Here is an 18,887-nt window from a genome sequence, read left to right on the forward strand (position 1 = left end):
TGTAACGGTACTCACGGTTCCATACAGGTCACAGGGAAAGTTGAGGGGAATCAGCGAAGGCCAACAGCTTACACACGGATCTCTCTCTCTCAAGTTGTCAAAATGTCCATCTTCTCCTGAATTAGATAAATCAACTAAATACCAAGTCCTAATACCATTTCATGTTGATTTAGCAATAGCTTGCATTGGCTAAATACATCAAGAGCAGAGTAGGCCTATGAGCTAAGCAAAAAAAAATGCTAGGAAATGCTAACGGCTAGCCGCGGTTAGCAATACCAGTCCGTTTTACATTGAAACACTTAGCCTAATTAACAGTTTTCAAAACAACTCACTGACTCATAATTACCTCCTTCTGGGTCGAAGCAGCTTCGCACTTTAGGTATCCAGTCGTCAACCATTAAAATAAGAACATATAACTCTTCCTACAAACTCAAACATCCACTCGGTAGTGATAGCTCGTCTTTCCACTTTTCGCTCTGCCACAGCAGACACGCAGCTCCTCGCTAAGTCCCGCCCCCTCTACCTCAGACTGTTACGGGATTGGCTGAGAGCAATGGAAGCTTTAACACCTGCCAATGAGGTGAAAAGAAAATAATGATTGACATCCTAAAATACAAAAGCTGTAAGCAACACATTCAACACAACACACCATAGCCTGCACTGCACATAAACTATGCTATTTTTTTTATTAACTTCACTCTTTCTTTCATTTGAATTGTAAATAATAGAACTATAATAGAACAACATATTTATGTACAGTATATTTTTAAAGATTTCGACACAAAATGAACTTTTTTATACAGCAAATATCCTATAACCAACAGAATAAATTAATTAGTTTAGCCAAGGCTATAACTGATAATAATGATTGATGTTTTGTTTTGTTTTACCTGGTTGCGTTAATCTTTGTTGTTTTTATCTTATGTAGCCTATATTGTTGTTGTTATTTATTGTCTTGTAAAGCACTTTGTAACATTGTTTTGATAAAGTTGTATGGATGCTGGGGCGTTTAGTGTACAGTAGGTTAAAGGCGCCCCATGTGGCTACAGTCCTCACTGCGGGTGAGCGGTTTGAATCCTGCATCATCTAATAAAGGCTCAAAAAGCCCAAAAATATATACTACTTAAAAAAAAAAAGTTGTATGGATGGTAGCCTACTGTATGTCTCACTCGCAGTGGTTCAATAAAAAAAAAGTTATTCTCAAAAAAACATTGTTTTGTGCTTTATAAATAAAATTATTATTATTAATAGTAGTAGTAGTAGTAGTAGTAGTAGCCTATCTTTATCTTTAGTTTTAGTCAATGGGAAACCACTTGAATGCACACAATGTCTGCTGACTCATCGACCGAGTGGGTCCCACAAGGTGAAAACAGACTCAGAGCCTAAATGAGCTGCTGTTTTATGAGTAGCTTCCCTATTTACCCGTCACCTTCTTCACCTCCTCTCAGCCCCCCCGTAGCACCACAGGCTGATGAAGCAGCACCGAGGATCTGCTGCTGCTGGCTGGCTGGCTGGTATATCCATCCATGTTGGAGCGTGGGGGATCATACCCATCCTCAATTACATCCCATAAATGTCAGGCTGCCTCTTCAGCCCCCCGCCTCAGTTAGCGATCGGCCTCGAGGGGCCGGCCGCTCAGACGTGAGAGGAATCGGCCCGTCGCCATTTCCATGCACAAGTGTGAGCATTCATTAAGTGTGTCTTATCGAGGAGTGAGACAGAGAGCTGGCAGCAGACGGTCCTCCAAGGCAGAGCATGATAGAGCAATTAAAACGATAGTCAATTAGGCCACACTTGCTAATTGACTCATGATTAAATCCAGAGCTGATTAATAAAGTGAACGCAGCCCTCCTCCTCTCGGCCTTGGTGAGGGGGAGGTGTGATGGAGAGCTTCATGTGCTGATGTATGCAACCAAACACAAGAACATCTGGGCCTTTGTTTCCAGCTGTGTGCTGCATAGCTCAAGTGCAGCCATGAAAAAAACGCCTCCTTCATTTGTTTTTGTTTTTTTTCATCATTTCCCGTCCTTGCAATTACACAGTTTCACTGTCACACAGTAAAAAAGGACCATAATATTCAGCATCTGAGCAGTTTGGTTTTAGATTTGCTGCCAAAAAAAGAGATTATTTGCGCAGATGCTGAGACGTCTGTCTTCAAAGCGGCGCTGCAGTCCCTGCTGGTCAATTTATTAATCTCAAAACACTTTTAAGAGCCAAGGGAAAAAAAGAAAAGAGAAAAAAAAAGGACAAACACATTTTCCACTTTACTTAGTCATAGTAGCATCTGTCTGTACAGCTTGGTCCAGATTTTCAAATATCTGTCTTGAGATTTGGACAAAGGACGTCATCATGTTGAAAAACAACATTTCTGTCTGAGTAGTTATCCTAACAAATATGTTATTCTTAAAACTATGAACTGTTGACATACAGGAATGTGGAGGTGATGCAATGAATAAGAAAACACAGTAATGACAAGAGATTATTTTAAAAATGTGACTGTTTTCAGTCGTTAAAATCTTTTCTTTTTCTCTTTTTTTTAAATAGAGGACAATGCAGAGGACAAATTCTTCAAATGTAGCTATGAATTACTTTAAGTTTTGCTATCACTACAAAGCGATTGTGTTGTTTTTGTCTTTGGGTTGGTTTTAACATGAAAGGAAATGAATAAGTTAATAAGTGAGAGCTAATTGTGATGTAACATAAGTCAAATCACTCTCTGATATGTTGGTGGTCTATCAGGTGTCAGATGAGGATAAATCCATAAATTCAGTAACACGAAAACGTCTTACTTTTTCCAAAATTTAGGCATCAAAAACATGAAGGTGTAATAATCAATGCATCAAATGTTTTTCTGTGCCATTTATGTAAGATTTTCAAACATTTTCTCAAAAAAATGTAAAAAGGAAACCTGAAACCACCTGTGAGGCCGACATCAAAAGAGCTAAATTAGAAAATGTGCCTTTTATGTAATCTGAATGAAGCCACAGGTGGAATAAAAGCTGCTTCTGTTTGATAAAAGGTTAAAATGGGAAAAGCAACTCATGACCTGGTTCCACTGTCTGTCGCCAGCTGGTTCACGGCACAAATCCTGGAGTTGTGTTGAAAAAAAGGTTTGTTTACCCAGTGTTTAATAATGTGATCCATTAATTAAACCTTTACTGTGAGCATTGTGATAAGTGGCCAAACAGGAAGAGGACACCCACAGCTGGTGGTGCAGTGGTGACTGGAACAGGCTGTTCAGTTCATCCCCCCAGTCTAATTAAGGTGTTTAGCTACGCTTTAGCAGCACTGAAAGTGACACAGGTCGACTCTTTCACACCTGCTTCCCTTCATTTTCCAAAATAAACCTGAACCTCACACCACGTCCATGTCCAAAGACGATCACCTGTGGCTTGTTTTTGCCTCCTTGTGTGCTGCTGCTGATAACGACTGCTATTTTATACGCCGGTAAAAGTGGAATGTCTGCACCTTTTTGTAGATGTTCGTCCTTAATATCGACGTTTCATGTTGTTGAACTGAGATTCACGTTGGTTGGCAGATGTCAGCCTCTCAGCAGGATCCACATCTCTGCTGCTGAGCACCTTTAAACAGAACTGGAGAGATCATCTTGTTTTTCTGCACATTCTTCTCCCTTGTTCCAATCTGGTTCCTATATTACCCACAATGCAAATGTGCGATATGCCAGTAGCTGCTGATGAAGTGTGAAGTCTGTAAACTGAAGCACTATGAAATGAGATGCAGATCTATGAGTGATTATGAGCCTTTGGGAGAAAGTGGTTCCTCAAATGCCCCTCATATGGGCAGTTTAGTGCATGCTACTACCCCGTAGCTAACGTCTACCAAATGCTTGCATGTGAAACAGTCAGGGAACATCCAATAGACTGCTTTGGGGTTAAAGGTTACAGGTTTAGTGTTATCTTAAGGATAGGATTAGTATAACAATAAGAGCTTGTCATTACTTGAAAATTCAAGTAAAGGTTAATGTCCTCCATCAACAAATGGAAGTGCAACAACCACTTCCACTTACCGCACTCTTATGGAGCCATTTTGGTTCTTTAGGTAGCTACGCTTCCGGGGCGCTCCTTTGTGTGCGACCCACTACAGCCCGCTCGTACCGTTTTGTTTGTTTGTTTGTTTTTATGTATGTTACATGTATCAAGCGTCTCTGAGTGCAGTGTGCATGAGTTTTTTCAACGCTGGTGGTAAAAGATGTGGAACCTGGGATGGACTATGCAACTCATTGTATTCCTTTTCGCCCTCACGCTGGTTTGCAGCGCGTGTCAAGGGGCAAATCCCATTCAGCAGCATGGCGACCGAGTCGTCTTGAGCAGAGAACTTCTCTTGTCTCTGCGCTTCTCATCTGGGGGCGAAAGACCGACTGATCTGCCAGCGGAGATTTTTGTGCCCCTCCACTTCGTCCGGAATCCCCCCCGGCGGCCACCGCGGAGGAAAAGAGGCAGGAGAGGAGGTATCAAGCGCAGAGTTAAAAAGCTCTGCCTGGATGACCGACGCCGATTACCCCCCCTACCCTCAGTCTTCCTATCCAACGTGCAGTCTTTGAGGCGCAACATAGATGAACTGGAGGCCCTGGCAATATCGAGACGGGAGATTAAAGAATGCTGCCTACTTGGGATCACCGAGACGTGGCTCAACGAGAACGACCTGGATAACGAGATGGCGCTGACAGGATTCGGCGTTCCCATCAGACTGGACCGCTCCCGTGATGTGACGGGGAAGTGTCGGGGTGGAGGTGTTTGCTTCTACGTAAATCAGAGGTATTGCAAATCTATTCATGTGCGGGAGAGAATTTGCACCCCCGACGTTGAATTACTTACCATCTCTCTACGTCCCTTCTATTTACCGAGGGAGTTCCCCCAACTTTTTTTCACTCTGCTGTACTGTCATCCCCGAGCAAACGCCACTGCAGCTACACAAGTGATTATGGAGCTATCTCACAGACTGGACACAATTTGCAGTGACGCTCCCAAATTTTATTTGGGGGACATGAACCACGTCCGTTTGGATAAAGTCCTGCGGACATATGAACAATATGTGACTTGTCCAACCACACAAAAGTTCACTACACTTGATTTGTGCTATGGCAACGTTAAGGAAGGTTATAAGTCTATCCTCATGCCTGGTTTGGGGGCCTCATATCACAATAGCATCCTCCTTGTGCCAACCTATGTTCCATGCATCAGACGCCAGGAGAGAAAGATAAAAACAGTTAAATTATGGACTGATGACAATATCTCTTCCCTTCAAGCTTGTCTGGAGTGCACAGATTGGCAATGTTTTTTAGATGGATGTGGTGACAACTTAGATGAACTTGCTGACACGGTCTCATCTTATGTTACTTTTTGTGTGGACTCTGTTATCCCAGTGAAAAATGTTGTTGTTTTCCCAAATAACAAGCCATGGGTAACAAAAGACCTCAAGTCCGTTATTAATAAGAAAAAAAAGGCCTTCTTCCTGGGGGATCCTTATGAGATCAAAGCAGCATCCAGAGAAGTTAGAGCTGAAATAGGCAAAGCCAAAAGTAAGTACAGGGAAAGAATTGAAAAACAATATACAAATGGGGATCTTAGGTCAGCCTGGAACGGGATCAAATCTATGGCTGCAATCAACCAGTATGGTACTGAGTCCAGTCAGTTAATCAGTGTTGATGGTGTTAGAGATGACTGTTTACCTGATGCTTTTAACACATTCTTCCTTCGTTTTGAAAGGTCTGATCTTAACAGTGAAGTCTCTAGGTTAAAGAACACCTTGACTCCTAGGAGCGACATTTTGATATGCAATGAACAAGTCAAGGCTTTATTTAAAAAAACAAAAAAGAGAAAGGCCTCTGGTCCTGATTCTATCTGTGGTCGTACACTCCACCACTGTGCCGAACAACTCAGTGGTATCTTCACCCTCCTTTTCCAGTTGTGCATTGATAGCTGTATGCTCCCTTCAATTTGGAAATCTTCTTTTATAATTCCCATTCCTAAGGTCAGCAAACCCAGAGAATTAAAGGACTTTAGACCTGTGGCGCTTACCTCTCTGGTGGCAAAAAACCTAGAGAAAATCATAAAAGAGGAAGTCCTCACTCTGGTTGAGGGCAAACTTGACCCACTTCAGTTCGCATATCAAACAAACAAAGGTGTGGACGATGCCAAAATATTTATCTTAGACAAAATTTTTAAACACTTGGAGAAACCCAAAACTCATGCTAGACTGCTATTTGCAGACTTTTCATCAGCTTTTAACAAGATGCAGCCATACATTTTAATTGAGAGGCTGGCTGCCTATTTTAACTTGCCGGATCAGCTTTTAACTTTGTTCTTAAATTTTTTAACTAACAGGACACAGCAGGTTTTAGTAAATAGTAATTTATCTAATATCATGGTGTCCAGTACAGGGTCTCCACAAGGCTGTGTCCTCTCTCCTTTGCTTTTTATCTTATACACGGACAGCTGCAGGTCCACAAAAGAGGACAGTTTTCTGGTAAAATTTTCAGATGACACCGCTGTACTGTCTCTTCTGCGAGATGCAGAGTTTGACCATGGCCATGTACTCACTGAGTTTGCCAAGTGGTGCAATGATAGTTTCCTGGATTTAAATGTCTCCAAGACAAAGGAACTTATCATTGACTTCAGGAGAAACAGGCCAATTGTCAAAGCAAGCAGGATTCACAGTGAGGATGTAGAAGTTGTAAATTCTTACAAATATCTGGGCACGATGTTTGACTCTCAGCTGAGGTTCGACATCAACACTGAGACGGTGGTCAAACGTGCCCAGCAGAGAATCTATTTGTTGCGCAGGATTAACTCCTTCGGAGTCTCTAAAGTTATTCTTCACACTGCATATTTATCATTTATCGAGAGCCTCCTCACCTTTTCCTTCATTTGCTGGTTCAACAATCTAACGGTAAAAGATAGGAAATGTTTGAACAGTATTGTAAAAGTGTGTTCTAACATTATTGGCATTAAGTTGTGTGACTTGAACTCTCTTTGGGAGAAACGTGTCTTACAAAGAGCCAAAAGCATTATGAATCATGATCATGTTCTCAAAAATGAATTTGCACTTATGCCGTCAGGCCGGCGCTATGCGCTGCCTCCCAGAAAGACCAATAGATATGGCAGGTCATTTGTTCCCTCAGCAGTCGTGCTGTTAAATGCTGAGTTGACTATGTGAATCCTTCTTATTTATCTTATTTATATGTACGTATACATATATATATTTATATATATTATCTTCATAGAAATACATATACATATATTTTTTTTACCTCTTATTCTTATTCTTAACATTGTTACTTTTTTGCACTTGACCGTCATTGCCTCGTGTGTTACGAGTTTTATTTATACTTTTAGATATGAGTTACAGTTGTACATTCCTATGTTCCATCATGCTACCTCTGACATGTGTGTTAGGCTGTGTGTGACTGACTGTATGTGTATGGTGGATTGTAGAAACTGAATTGCCCTGCGGGGATTAATAAAGTCTTCTGTTACTGTTACTGTTACTGTTTAGGTTAGATTGGAGTATTGGGTTAAAGTTACGGAAATGGCTGCATTGAGAGCCGTCATTGTTGTCCAGGTCACTTCTAAGTGCATGAAGGAATGTAAGTGCAACAACCACTTCCACTTACTACACTGTTCTGGCGCCATTTGGGCTCCTTAGGGTTACGCAATTAGGGTTAGGCTTAGGGTTACAGATTTAGCTGCAATGAAAACAGCCATTATGGTCCAGGTCCCTTCTAAGTACATCAATGAATGTAAGTGCAACAACCACTTCCATTTACCACACTGTCATGACACCATTTTGGCTACTTTGGGTTAGGGAGTTGGGGTTAGGGTTACAGACCTAGGGTTAGGGTTACTTAATTGGCTGCATTGGTAACAGCCATTATGGTCCAGGTCCGTTCAAAGTACATCAACTAATCTAAGAGCCACAACCACTTCCACCTACCACACCATTATGGAGCCACTTTGGTTCATCATGGTTGTAGAATTAGGGGTAGGGGTACAGGATTGCCAACATTGAGAGTGACCATTGTGGGACCAGGTCCTTTATTCTTTCATCAAGGAATCGAAGTGTGACAACCACCTCAACTTTGCTCTCTTTTGTGGAGCTACTGTGGCTCCCTGCTTGCAAATTAGGGTTAGCGTTTCTCTAAGAAGCTTCCCTGCGATTCATGTAATAGAAGTAAAAGTCACTACAATGACACAAAGACTGGAGTTATTCACAGATTTATTTATTTATCTATTCTTACCATTAACACATATCTGACATTTGGAGGGCTCAATGTAATATTTCAAATATGATGCATTTAAAAAGACAAATTCCTTTGGTGTGATGCTGTCAAATCCTTGTAGATGTGGGACTATGATTAAAAAAAAAACAACTAGCATTGTGTTGAGCTAGAGGTCCCAGATATTTCCTGTTTGGGGCCTTTCTGGGAGCCGTCAGCCAGGTCGACCAACACCTGAACAGTTTGTGCAAGTCGGCTCAGGCCCTCGTCCTCCATGATGAGCTGAGGGGAACAAAGGGAGTCCTGGAAAGGCACAGAGAGAGGAGTGAGCAGATGCAGGAGATTCACTCACGATTGGTTGTGTTATAATAATAATGATGATCTGCAACAATCGAAACCTTACCACCAGCTCCGTTGTAGGATTAAGACAACCTTTTTTTCTTTTCTTTTTAGTAATAGTAGAGGTTGTTAAACTATTTGTTTCCTAGAAGTTTGTTGTTTAGCAGCTTGTTTGTTTGTGAACCTTGGGGTATTATCAATGTTTCAATTGATAGACCATCACACATGTTTTACTATATTACAATAGTCTTGTCATTTGAACAGAAGTGTAGCGTAGCTGTAATGCTTATGGTAATGTTAGGAAGTCTCTGTATGTATTATAGTATGTATCTTTTGTTGGTCGCTGTTTATCACTTTTCACAATTCTTTGGCTTATGCCTTCATTTTTAACTGTACAGCACTTTGGTCAACTTGGGTTGTTTTTAAATGTGCTTTATACATAAACTTGATTGATTAACTCGATTGATTAAGCAATGAAGGAAAAATATTGAAGTTAGACCTTGGTAGTAAGAGGTGTAGCTAGAGCCAGGTTATCCCTTTCCATTTCCTGGCTTTATGCTAAGCTTGGCAAACCATGTCCTCGAACTCGGTCTCTTTTTCTAAACAATCTTAACACTCTTTAATCTGTAAGAGCAATTTTGACCACAGTTTCATGGTATTTTCATGGAAGTCCCCAAAAACATTTCATTTATAATTCAAAACCATCTTTTTGTTCCACCAAAGTGAACGGTCGTTTTGAGCCTCGGTTGAGTTTCACAAGGACTTTAACTGGTGACATTGCTGTACGGTGCAGAATTCAGATAAACACCATAACAAACAGTGTTGGTTGGTAGTGTGGAAGCATTAAGGACATCTCAGCGGTGAAGGAGTTAACACATTCTTCAGACATGCTCGGTGATATTCTGTAGCAGAACGTGTAATCTCAGAAACATCCACACAGCATGTCAGATGTTGGGAGCATTTGTCGCCTCAAGGCTTGAATCGAAGAAAGCCATTAAATCAAACTTACTTCCACATTTCCCCTCGGAACGAGTGACAAGACGACAAACATTTAAAAAAAACAACCACATACAGTACTCACTCACGGTATAAAACAGAGAGGTTGTGGTGTTTTATGGACTATTCCAGGCTAACATGATGCCAGTTTATTCTTATTCACCCGACTGGGTTCTTTAAACACTGCACTTGTGGAAATAAATACAAAACAGTGGTTGAATTAAATCTACGGTACGTAAAAAATAAATTAAATCTATGATAAAGTTAACAATTTCCCAGGTTTTCAGAAAATTGAGTTCAGTAATTGCGCTTAAGTAATTTCATGGTTGAAAAGATGAAGCCCCATGAGCTTTTTCCTGAATGGGTAAGAAAAAACTGTACAAGCTTTGATAAGAGATGGCACCCCGCCACCTAGTGGGCAACAGGGAGAATAACAGCTGTCAAGTGAGTTAGCACAGAGCTCATTATCAATGATGGTAGTTCAGCAGATATTAAACTCAAAACTTTTAACTTTGACCTCCCAAATCTAATTAGTTCACTGTTGAGTATGAGTGAAGGTTGAAGGCGTGAATTGAAATGGACAAGCAACCTGAAAACAATATATTTATCTGCCTCTGATGAATTAAAACTAAATGATATATCAGCTACGACATTAAACCACCCAATAATAAAATTAATTTCAATTATAAAATACAAGAAACTACAGAAGAAAAATATGTTAAGCTGCTTGTAAAATATAATTTTGTTGTATCAGGTTTCAGTTTTTAATAAATTTGTAGTCATTTCTGTTGATTGATTGTCGATCGATGAGCTTCAGACTGCAACATAACAATGTCAAAGAAGCAAAGGAGTCTGAATACTTTCTGAATGAACTGTACGTAGTCCAACTTGTAGAGACCAATATTTCCTGAACCATTTGTTGGACACTGTGTTGTAAGAATATATCAGCAGAGCAGTTGAGTTCTGTAGCAGAGGAAACTTGTTAGTGGAATATGTTGATTGATTGATTGATTGATTGATTGATTGATTGATTGATTGATTGATTGATTGATTGATTGATTGATTGATTGATTGATTGATTGATTGAAGGGAATCAAAGTCCTTTTGATCAACATATACTTGAAATGAATCAGATGTGAAAATAAAGCAGTGGTTTGACTGTAAATCTGATATTTAAGCCATGTAAATTGATCCTCTGAAGACCAGGAGATGCAACTGAAAGCTTCATAAAAAGCTAGTATGTGAATATTGACTTCAGTTTTGTTTTGTTTCTTGGAAGCAAAAGCAAGACAGCAAGCGAGCAGACAAACAGCACATGGTCCAAGTTTCATTTTTAATAATTTCTTTACAGCAGGAAGAAAAAAAACTTTACATATAGATTTATATAAACTCAAAAAGGATTCTTAATAATACAAGACTATCATATAAATATAAAACACAACAGTTTATTTCTGTTCTGCTAACATGTTTAAGAATATAGCTCGGTGTAAGCCAGTGAATGACTTACTGTGTGTGGCTTATCCAGTTTCATTTATAAAATATATATTTGAATTGAAACAGCATAAATTTCATCTGAACAGCAGGTGCGTAAAAAAAAGTCTGTCAGGGGGGTTGGGGTTTATTTTTGTTTTTTTAAGAGGAGACTCAAGATGGACATGAACTTGATGGTGGATAAGATAAACCTACAATTCGAACACTTTATTAATCAAGTAAATTAAGGTATAAAATGTATTTAAACCGACGATGTATAAAAAAAAACATGAATATTTAAAATTTAAACATTCAAACGGGAAGTACAAACGCATCTTTAGTGTTGCAGCATGCTAACCAGCTAGCCGCGGCCCCCATCCTGTCTAACAGCGAGTCACTGCTTCATTTATTATTATTATATTAATATTATTATTATTATTATTAGAAGTGGACGTCCAAACTTCCTGTTAATGTGCTGCCCCCTTGTGGTTAATAGTATGAATTTAACAGTTTTCTACGCATTGTCCCTTTAAAAGGTGGAAAAGAGAATCAGTCCAACTCAAGTGCTTTAGGAGTGGAGTTAGCTTCTCTCCGACCACAGCTACAACAACAAAGCCTATAATATTATTTTTAGATGATGTATTCATTTGATTTTTATTGATTTTTTTTCCCCATGAATAATTCACGTTGGTCTCCCAAGTTACTTTGACTTTCAGCTCAAAGTCTTAGTTTATTGTTTTCATTATTATTATTGGACGGAATTTTTTTTTCTTTTGAGGATTAGGAGGCTTGAAAAACTCACTGAACCGAAGAAAACAAACAAACACACTCGCTCGCTCATTGAGAATTAACCAGGTCGTCTTCGGCTCGGGTCGATGTGATCTAAAGACCTTTGAGAGGCTAAAGCAGTGAAGCTTTTAAGGTTTTCGTAGGTTTTCGTGCTCCTAAAACTTCACATTTAAATGGCAGTATTCAGTTTCATAGCGCCACCGGTTGGTAAAACAAACATTTCAATGGTTTTAATGGTTTCTGAGCAGGTTTCTGAGGATTGTGAGTTCTCGTTTGCATGCAAATACAACTTCTTTTGATATTTTGTCATCATCCAATCTGTCCCAAACTCTTTAATCCCCCTAATTTTGTCAGGAAAAAGTCCTAATTTTACACGAAGGAGTGTCGAACTTCCCCCCCCTCCAACAGGCTCGAAGCTTTGATTGATTTAATATCTTAAACCCAATATTGGTCCAATAACGGCTGTAACCAGATCCCCACTCTGAAGAGCTGCAGACATTGACCTTCTGTGAGCGATAAGCTGAACACAGCATGTGGTCGAAACAGCAGAGGCCTTCACTCGATTATTCACCATTACCACATAAAAAAGGTTTATTTTAGCTCCGAATGACTGAATATTGATTAACTCCAATTCACCTATATGTGTGTGTCTTTGTGTTGTAAGTTAAAGTACACACACACACACATTGATTTTTGAAACTATATCGGCTGAGGCCTTTGCTGATTCAACCCCAAGAGGCAGAGAAGAAAACAAAAAACATAGAAGGAAATAAATAAAAAAGAAAAGCAAATAATTTAATAACCTGTTTACATTTATACAAACATGAAGTCGGCTGGTCAAAACAGACCAGAGACAACAAAAATACTTAAACACACACACATACAGACACACACACACACACACACAACCTCCTGGACCGGAGGGGTTTGTACCGTCAGTTTTGGACACTTCAGGGTTTTTGTTTTTTAATGCAGCGACACTGCCCCCTGCTGCTCACAGTTAGCATAGCACACACACACACACAGAAACACACTGTAAGTGGTCGGTTGAGGCACTGTTATCATATCACTACAACATCCAGGCTCCATGGTAACTAACTAACCTGCGTCTCTCCCTCAAAGATAAAATAAAAAATAATAATAAAAATAAAAAATAAAAACGTAACATTCACATTTCTCTTCAGCTTCTTCCTCAGACTGGAGTTTAATCTGTGGCACAGAGAGAGTGATATGATAATGATATCTGTGTGAAGTTTTACAAGTTTTTGTTTTTAAAGAGTTGGGAATGTGGAATTGGATATATATTTTCATTTTTATTTTTGACTTTGCAGCTCATCTACAGGTGCATGCTGGGAAATATCAAACTCTCTCTGTGTCACGGAGCGAAGGCTAAAGCTAAAGCTAAGGCCGAGGCGTTTCACCGCTCTGCTCTCGTACAGTTCATCAGTGTAGTAGTGTTTCAAGACGTCAGAGTCCCGTGCACTTCCTCTATATAAGTACTTAGTGTTGCGTTTGTGTAGTTTTGTGTAGTGTTGTGTGTCCTCTAGGCGAGCAGGTAGCTGTACAGGACGTAGAGCAGGGCCATGGCGGCGAAGTAGAAGAAGAGGAAGTCTGTGGACAGCAGCGAGGACGACGGAGACGAGGCCGAGGAGCGGTGGCGGTGGCGGAGGTCCTTGGCCCTCTCGCCGTCCCCACCCGCCTCCTCCTCCTCCTCCTCCTCCTCCACCTCCACAGCGAGCAGGGCCGTCACACAGTGCAGCACAGCGGGCAGCTTACACAGAAGCACATCGGAGCACACACACATGTCCATCTGGACGACACACAGACACACACACACGGGAGGAAATACATGTAAGTTACACAAAGAGTTACACAAAGCAGAGAGAGACAGAGAGAGCGTTGGACTGAAAACCTGAACCAGGATCAGTCCGAGCAACAACATCAGAGCTGAAAGCATAAACCAGGCTTTTCAAAATAAAAGCATACAAACATAGTGTCACCATGTGAAATTAAAAGTTTACCAATCCTGTGTGAGTGAGTGTGAAATGTAATTTAGCATCAATTTAATACTATGAATAATAAGAAGCTGCTACAGGAATGTGAGAGTGACTCAAGTGTTGTCTTGTGTGATTCTAGTTAATCAATCATGGATACATCTCAAGGAAATTTAAATCGAATGCAACTGGACTTGGTTATTTGTCTAGGAAACACACCTACGTAGACAAATAACCAAGTCCAGCTGCATTCAATTTAAATTTCCTTGATATAACTATGACCTGGACAAATGAGAATATCCACAGGCTTAATCATTGATATAGTGATCATAGACTTGATCCATTATTAATTAATATAAGTGTGATTTCTTTTTTTACCTCAGGGACTCCCAGTTTACGACAGGCAGTGATGAAGTTCTCCACGTTCAGTCGACACTTTGCTGAGCTCAGTTTTGGCTGAAATCAAACAGGAAACAGGTGATTTAACGTGACTGAGACCAAACCGGACCGGACCGGACCGGACCGAGGAAGCATCCCAGATATTCACTAACATGTAGTGAGCTAATGCAGAATGGATGAGATGGTCCTGACTCCTGATGGAGTATAAATATCTTAATCTATAAATATCTATATCTAATATCTATATCTATATACCTGTAAACATCTATAATATATATTCATCCATAAAAATCTACAGCTCGAAATATCTATAACTACATCTATGAATATCTATAACTTTGTCTATAAATATCTATCTTCATCTATACATCTATAATATCTTTATCTATAAATATAAATATCTATATCTTCACCTATAAATTTAAATATCTACATCTTCATCAATAAATATCTATATTTCTAAATATCTTTAATATCTATATCTATAAATATCTGTCTTCATCTATAAACATCTATAATATCTATATATTCATCCATAAATATCTACAACTCGAAATATCTATAATATCTTCATCTATGAATATCTATAACTTTATCTGTATCTGCATTTATAAATATCTATGTCTTCATCTATAAATCTATAATATCTATATCTTCATCTATAAATTTCTATATTTCTAAGTATCTATAATATCTTTATCTTCATTCATAAATATCTACATCTCAAAATATCTATAATATCTATATCTACAATTATCTATATCTTCATCTATGAATATCTATCATATCTATAAATGTATCTCTGTCTCTGACTCTGTCACTGCAGCAGTAAAACCTCAGTGTCCTCATTGCTCCGTCACACTCACCACTGCTGGGGACGGGATGTGGATGATTGACACGGAGCGCGGTCGGATGTGGTTGACCAGCTGACAGAGGACGGTGCCGTTGGACAAGGCCTCGCCGAGGTCGTCGGGCAGCGTGACCTTCAGCCGGGACTCCAGCGTCTGAGAGAGGACGGACACAGAGTCACACAAAACAAACCAACTAACTTCTTCTTAAACTATAGAAAAAAAAAACCCAGAAAGTGAAACCATCTTATAAATGTGTGTGTTACCTTGCGTAGTTGTGTGATGTCCGGTCTCTCCTCTTTAGGCGACCGCAGCGTCGTCCGAGATTCACTTCTCCCAGACTCACCCAGAGTGAAGACGGCTCCTGGTGAACACACACACACACATTTCATTTCATTTAATTTCATTTTGATTTATTCCATTCATGGTTTACATACTTCACATGGTTGCACATATTTACATAATGTACACATGGTCACCATGAATGAAAAGGAGCAGGATGAAGAAAAACTTATAGAACCTGCCCCTTTTTATAGTTATAATTGCATTGGCTTTATATCAACACCAATATTATACACTATTTCAAAAAAATTAAAGATAATGAAACATGTAATAATAACATGAAAACAAACAAGCAAAATAGCAGGACACCACTCGTCTATCTATCTTTTCTTTTTTCCCTTCTTTTTCTCTTTCTCCTTCTTCTTTTTTGTAGGTGGTTATCTTTTCTTTTTTTAAACATTTTCTTTAACTGAGATATACTTGGACAACTTTTCAGTTCCTTGCTTTGTGAATGCCATAGTTTGAATGCCATGAAGCTGAGCACTGAGTGAAGGTCTAAAGTGTGTGTGTGTGTGTGTGTGTGTGTTTGTGTTTTGTGCCGTTTGTACCTGTGGGTTTGACGTTGCTGCGGGACGAGGCGCGGAACAGGAAGCTGTTTGGTTTCTGGGCCTGACCGGAGGAGGGAGGAGGAGACGTCTTCGGAGACGACGGGACATCTGAGTGAAAACATTACAGACGACAGCGTTACTACAGATGTGTCAGACAGATGTTCACACTGTGACACGATGTACAACAACAACACACAGAGAAAACTACAGCGAGATGAAGCAGGTTCAAAGTTTACAACAGTTTCTCCTGAAGCTTTCACTGTTAAAAGTTCAAATATCTTCCGTCAAACTGAAGAACAAACTGTGACGTCGGCAGAGAAAGACAGTTTACTACCAAGAGCTAATTTATTAATGAAGAACAAGAAGTAGGAGAAGTCGAAAGAGAAGAAAAAGAGGGAGAAGAAGAAGAAATCAGAGAAATAAAACTACAAAAGAAACCTGATGAACTACATTTAATTAAAAAATAATTTGCAAGACAGTGCACATGTTCAGCGACAAATATAAAGATATAAATAAAAGACCATTTATTCTTGACCATTTCAACTTGAATCTGACAGATTCAAGTTGAAATGGTCTTTAGAAAATTAAAACGAGTTGAAAAGTCATTTTCATTATTAGTCTTTTTTGTGTTTGAAGATCCAACAAAATCATCTGTAATCCATCAAATTAAAATTTTTAATAGTGTCTGTGTGCGTGCGTGCGTGCGTGTGTACCTATTCTGCTGCTGGATCGTTGTAGCAGCACCGACGGAGATCTTGAGTTCATCTGGTCGGCGCTCTGACAAAATAAAATAAAAAAGAAGCTCAGAGTTACAACAACAGCAGCAACAGTGAATCAGTCCAGATGTTGAGACGTTCTCCACATCTGGATCCAGTGACTGACCAACTGACTCTGTGATACTCACCGCACATCGCTGCCTCAGGCCGGAGCTGCAGCTGTTCTCTGGAGAGCCGCCACTAGAGGGCGACACACACCGACAGTTCATTAACCAGACGACGCCCACACACACACACACACACACCCTGCTGCTGCTTCTTCACTTTAAACTCAAGTGTGTGTGTGTTTGTGTATTTGTGTGTGTGTGTGCTCTACTTACGCCGAGACACTTCCTGTCTGTGGTGTCGCTGTCACATGACTTCCTGTTTTGGTCGATGACTTCAGCAAACTGCACAGTTAGAGATTTGACAGGGAGAGCGTGTGATTGGAGGAGGAGGATGAGAAAACTTTTCAAAATGTTTCTGTGTGTGTTTATGTTTTCAGGTTCAGGTTTATTTATTTAGCACATATTTATATTCAATGGTGCACGGAGGGAATGAAGCCGATTGGCTTAAGTTCCTTATTTCTATGGCTAACAAATAAACATAGAGAAAAAAGGTGATAAAGTACATACATAATCAACGTTGTATGAGCAAAATGAGAAAAAATGAAGAGATAAAGAACAACGTGATCAGTAACACATGGAGACAATGGAAATAAGGTACAAAAAAATCCTACCGAAACCATGGAAACGTAAACATAAAATTCCACCGGAAGAGCAAAACCGGCAAAACAGGCTTACGTTTTTGACATTCGGAAAAAGGTGGATAGGACATATTAAACTGATGGTGTGATGTGCGGGTAAAGGGTAAATATAGAGTGAGATTATTACTGAGAATGAACATTATGAGTGAAGGTAAAGACATTTTGAAAAGTGACAGGGAGATCTTGGTTCCTGTAAATAAACTTGTGAATAAACAAACAAATCTGATAGTTATTCAGTTTGTGAATTGGTAGAACAGAATACTTTGTAAATAGTGTCTGTGTGTGTTAATGTGTGTGTGTTAATGTGTGTGTGTGTGTGTGTGTGTCTGTGTCTGTGTGTGTGCACGCTCACCTGGCCTTCTCCCTCTGCTGCTGCTGACGCTCCCTCTCCTGCCAGATGGACAAGGTGCCCGGCCTCTTCCTCTCCTCCAGCGTCGGGCTGGAGGGCGACAGCGGCGACGGGGAGGTCGACCGCGGGGGAACGACGTCCACGTGGAGGCTGGACCTGCACAGACCGAGAGACGAGACGGAGAAAAGACAGGATGAATAAGACAGGAAGTGAAATGTTAAGATTTTTTAAACCAAAACATCTGAAAAACGAGCAAAACTCAAATTTATTGCAGATTAGTACGACGGAGTATTAGGGCCACATTGACAAATCACAAACTTCGAGAATAAAGTTGTAAATTTACTACTTTATTCTCGTAATGTTATGACTTTTTTCTCATAGGAAATGCACAACTATATTCTCGTAAATTTACGACTTTATTCTCATAAATTTACGACTTTATTCTCGTAATGTTATGACTTTTTTCTCGTAGGAAATGTACAACTTTATTCCCGTAAATTTACGACTTTATTCTCAAAGTCTGTGTTTTTTTTTTTTTTTTTCTCAATGTGGCCCTAATACTCTGTCGTAGATTAGAAATGCATCAAGAAATGTGTTCTTGCTTTTGTTGGTTTTATCTCACTTTGTAACATTGTTCACTTTATAAATTGTATTATTATTTACTCAGCCTTTAATGGTTTAATATAATATTAATAATATAACTGGACTGTATCTAATCCGTCTAAGCTCATTATATTGTGGTTCTAACATGAGCTCCATTAAGACACAGCGATAACAATGAGAACAAATTATTACCACAAAAAGCACAATTACCATTTTTATCAAAAAGAAACAAAAGTACATTCACTCATCTGTCTTCTTTGCTTTTTGTTTAATTAAGTTTTTGTTCTCTCTTTCTAAATAAGATGTCATATCTTAGGTTTCATACTCGCTGCTCTATCTCTGTTTTTCTTATTATGGTCTTTAGAGCAGCTCAAACACATCACAACAATCTGAGTGCATCCAAAAATACTGGTGAGAATCTAAGTTTAATAATAACCAATAAAAACACTCCAC

At 39.5% G+C, this 18,887-nt stretch overlaps 1 protein-coding gene across 2 annotated transcripts in view; it reads right to left on the reverse strand.

Annotated features, from left to right (window-relative positions):
• Positions 1-8,256: 8,256 nt before the first annotated feature.
• Positions 8,257-18,887, reverse strand: part of lrch4 (leucine-rich repeats and calponin homology (CH) domain containing 4) — a 43,161-nt gene continuing 32,530 nt past the window's right edge. Inside the window, exons 10-18 of one of the 2 annotated variants that reach the window (XM_083993436.1) lie at positions 17,835-17,987; positions 17,058-17,126; positions 16,866-16,917; positions 16,675-16,738; positions 15,962-16,069; positions 15,338-15,435; positions 15,090-15,227; positions 14,203-14,280; positions 8,257-8,539 (exon numbers count right to left, since the gene is read on the reverse strand). In XM_083993436.1, the coding sequence (XP_083849562.1) occupies positions 8,390-8,539; positions 14,203-14,280; positions 15,090-15,227; positions 15,338-15,435; positions 15,962-16,069; positions 16,675-16,738; positions 16,866-16,917; positions 17,058-17,126; positions 17,835-17,987 (910 nt within the window). In that variant the 3' untranslated portion in view covers positions 8,257-8,389. Of the gene's footprint in view, positions 8,540-10,636; positions 13,641-14,202; positions 14,281-15,089; positions 15,228-15,337; positions 15,436-15,961; positions 16,070-16,674; positions 16,739-16,865; positions 16,918-17,057; positions 17,127-17,834; positions 17,988-18,887 lie in introns of those variants that run through there. The other variant, XM_083993435.1, reaches the window with a different exon arrangement.

This window comes from Trachurus trachurus (genome assembly GCF_905171665.1).
Source record: "Trachurus trachurus genome assembly, chromosome: 18".
Classification (NCBI taxonomy): Eukaryota; Metazoa; Chordata; class Actinopteri; order Carangiformes; family Carangidae; genus Trachurus; species Trachurus trachurus.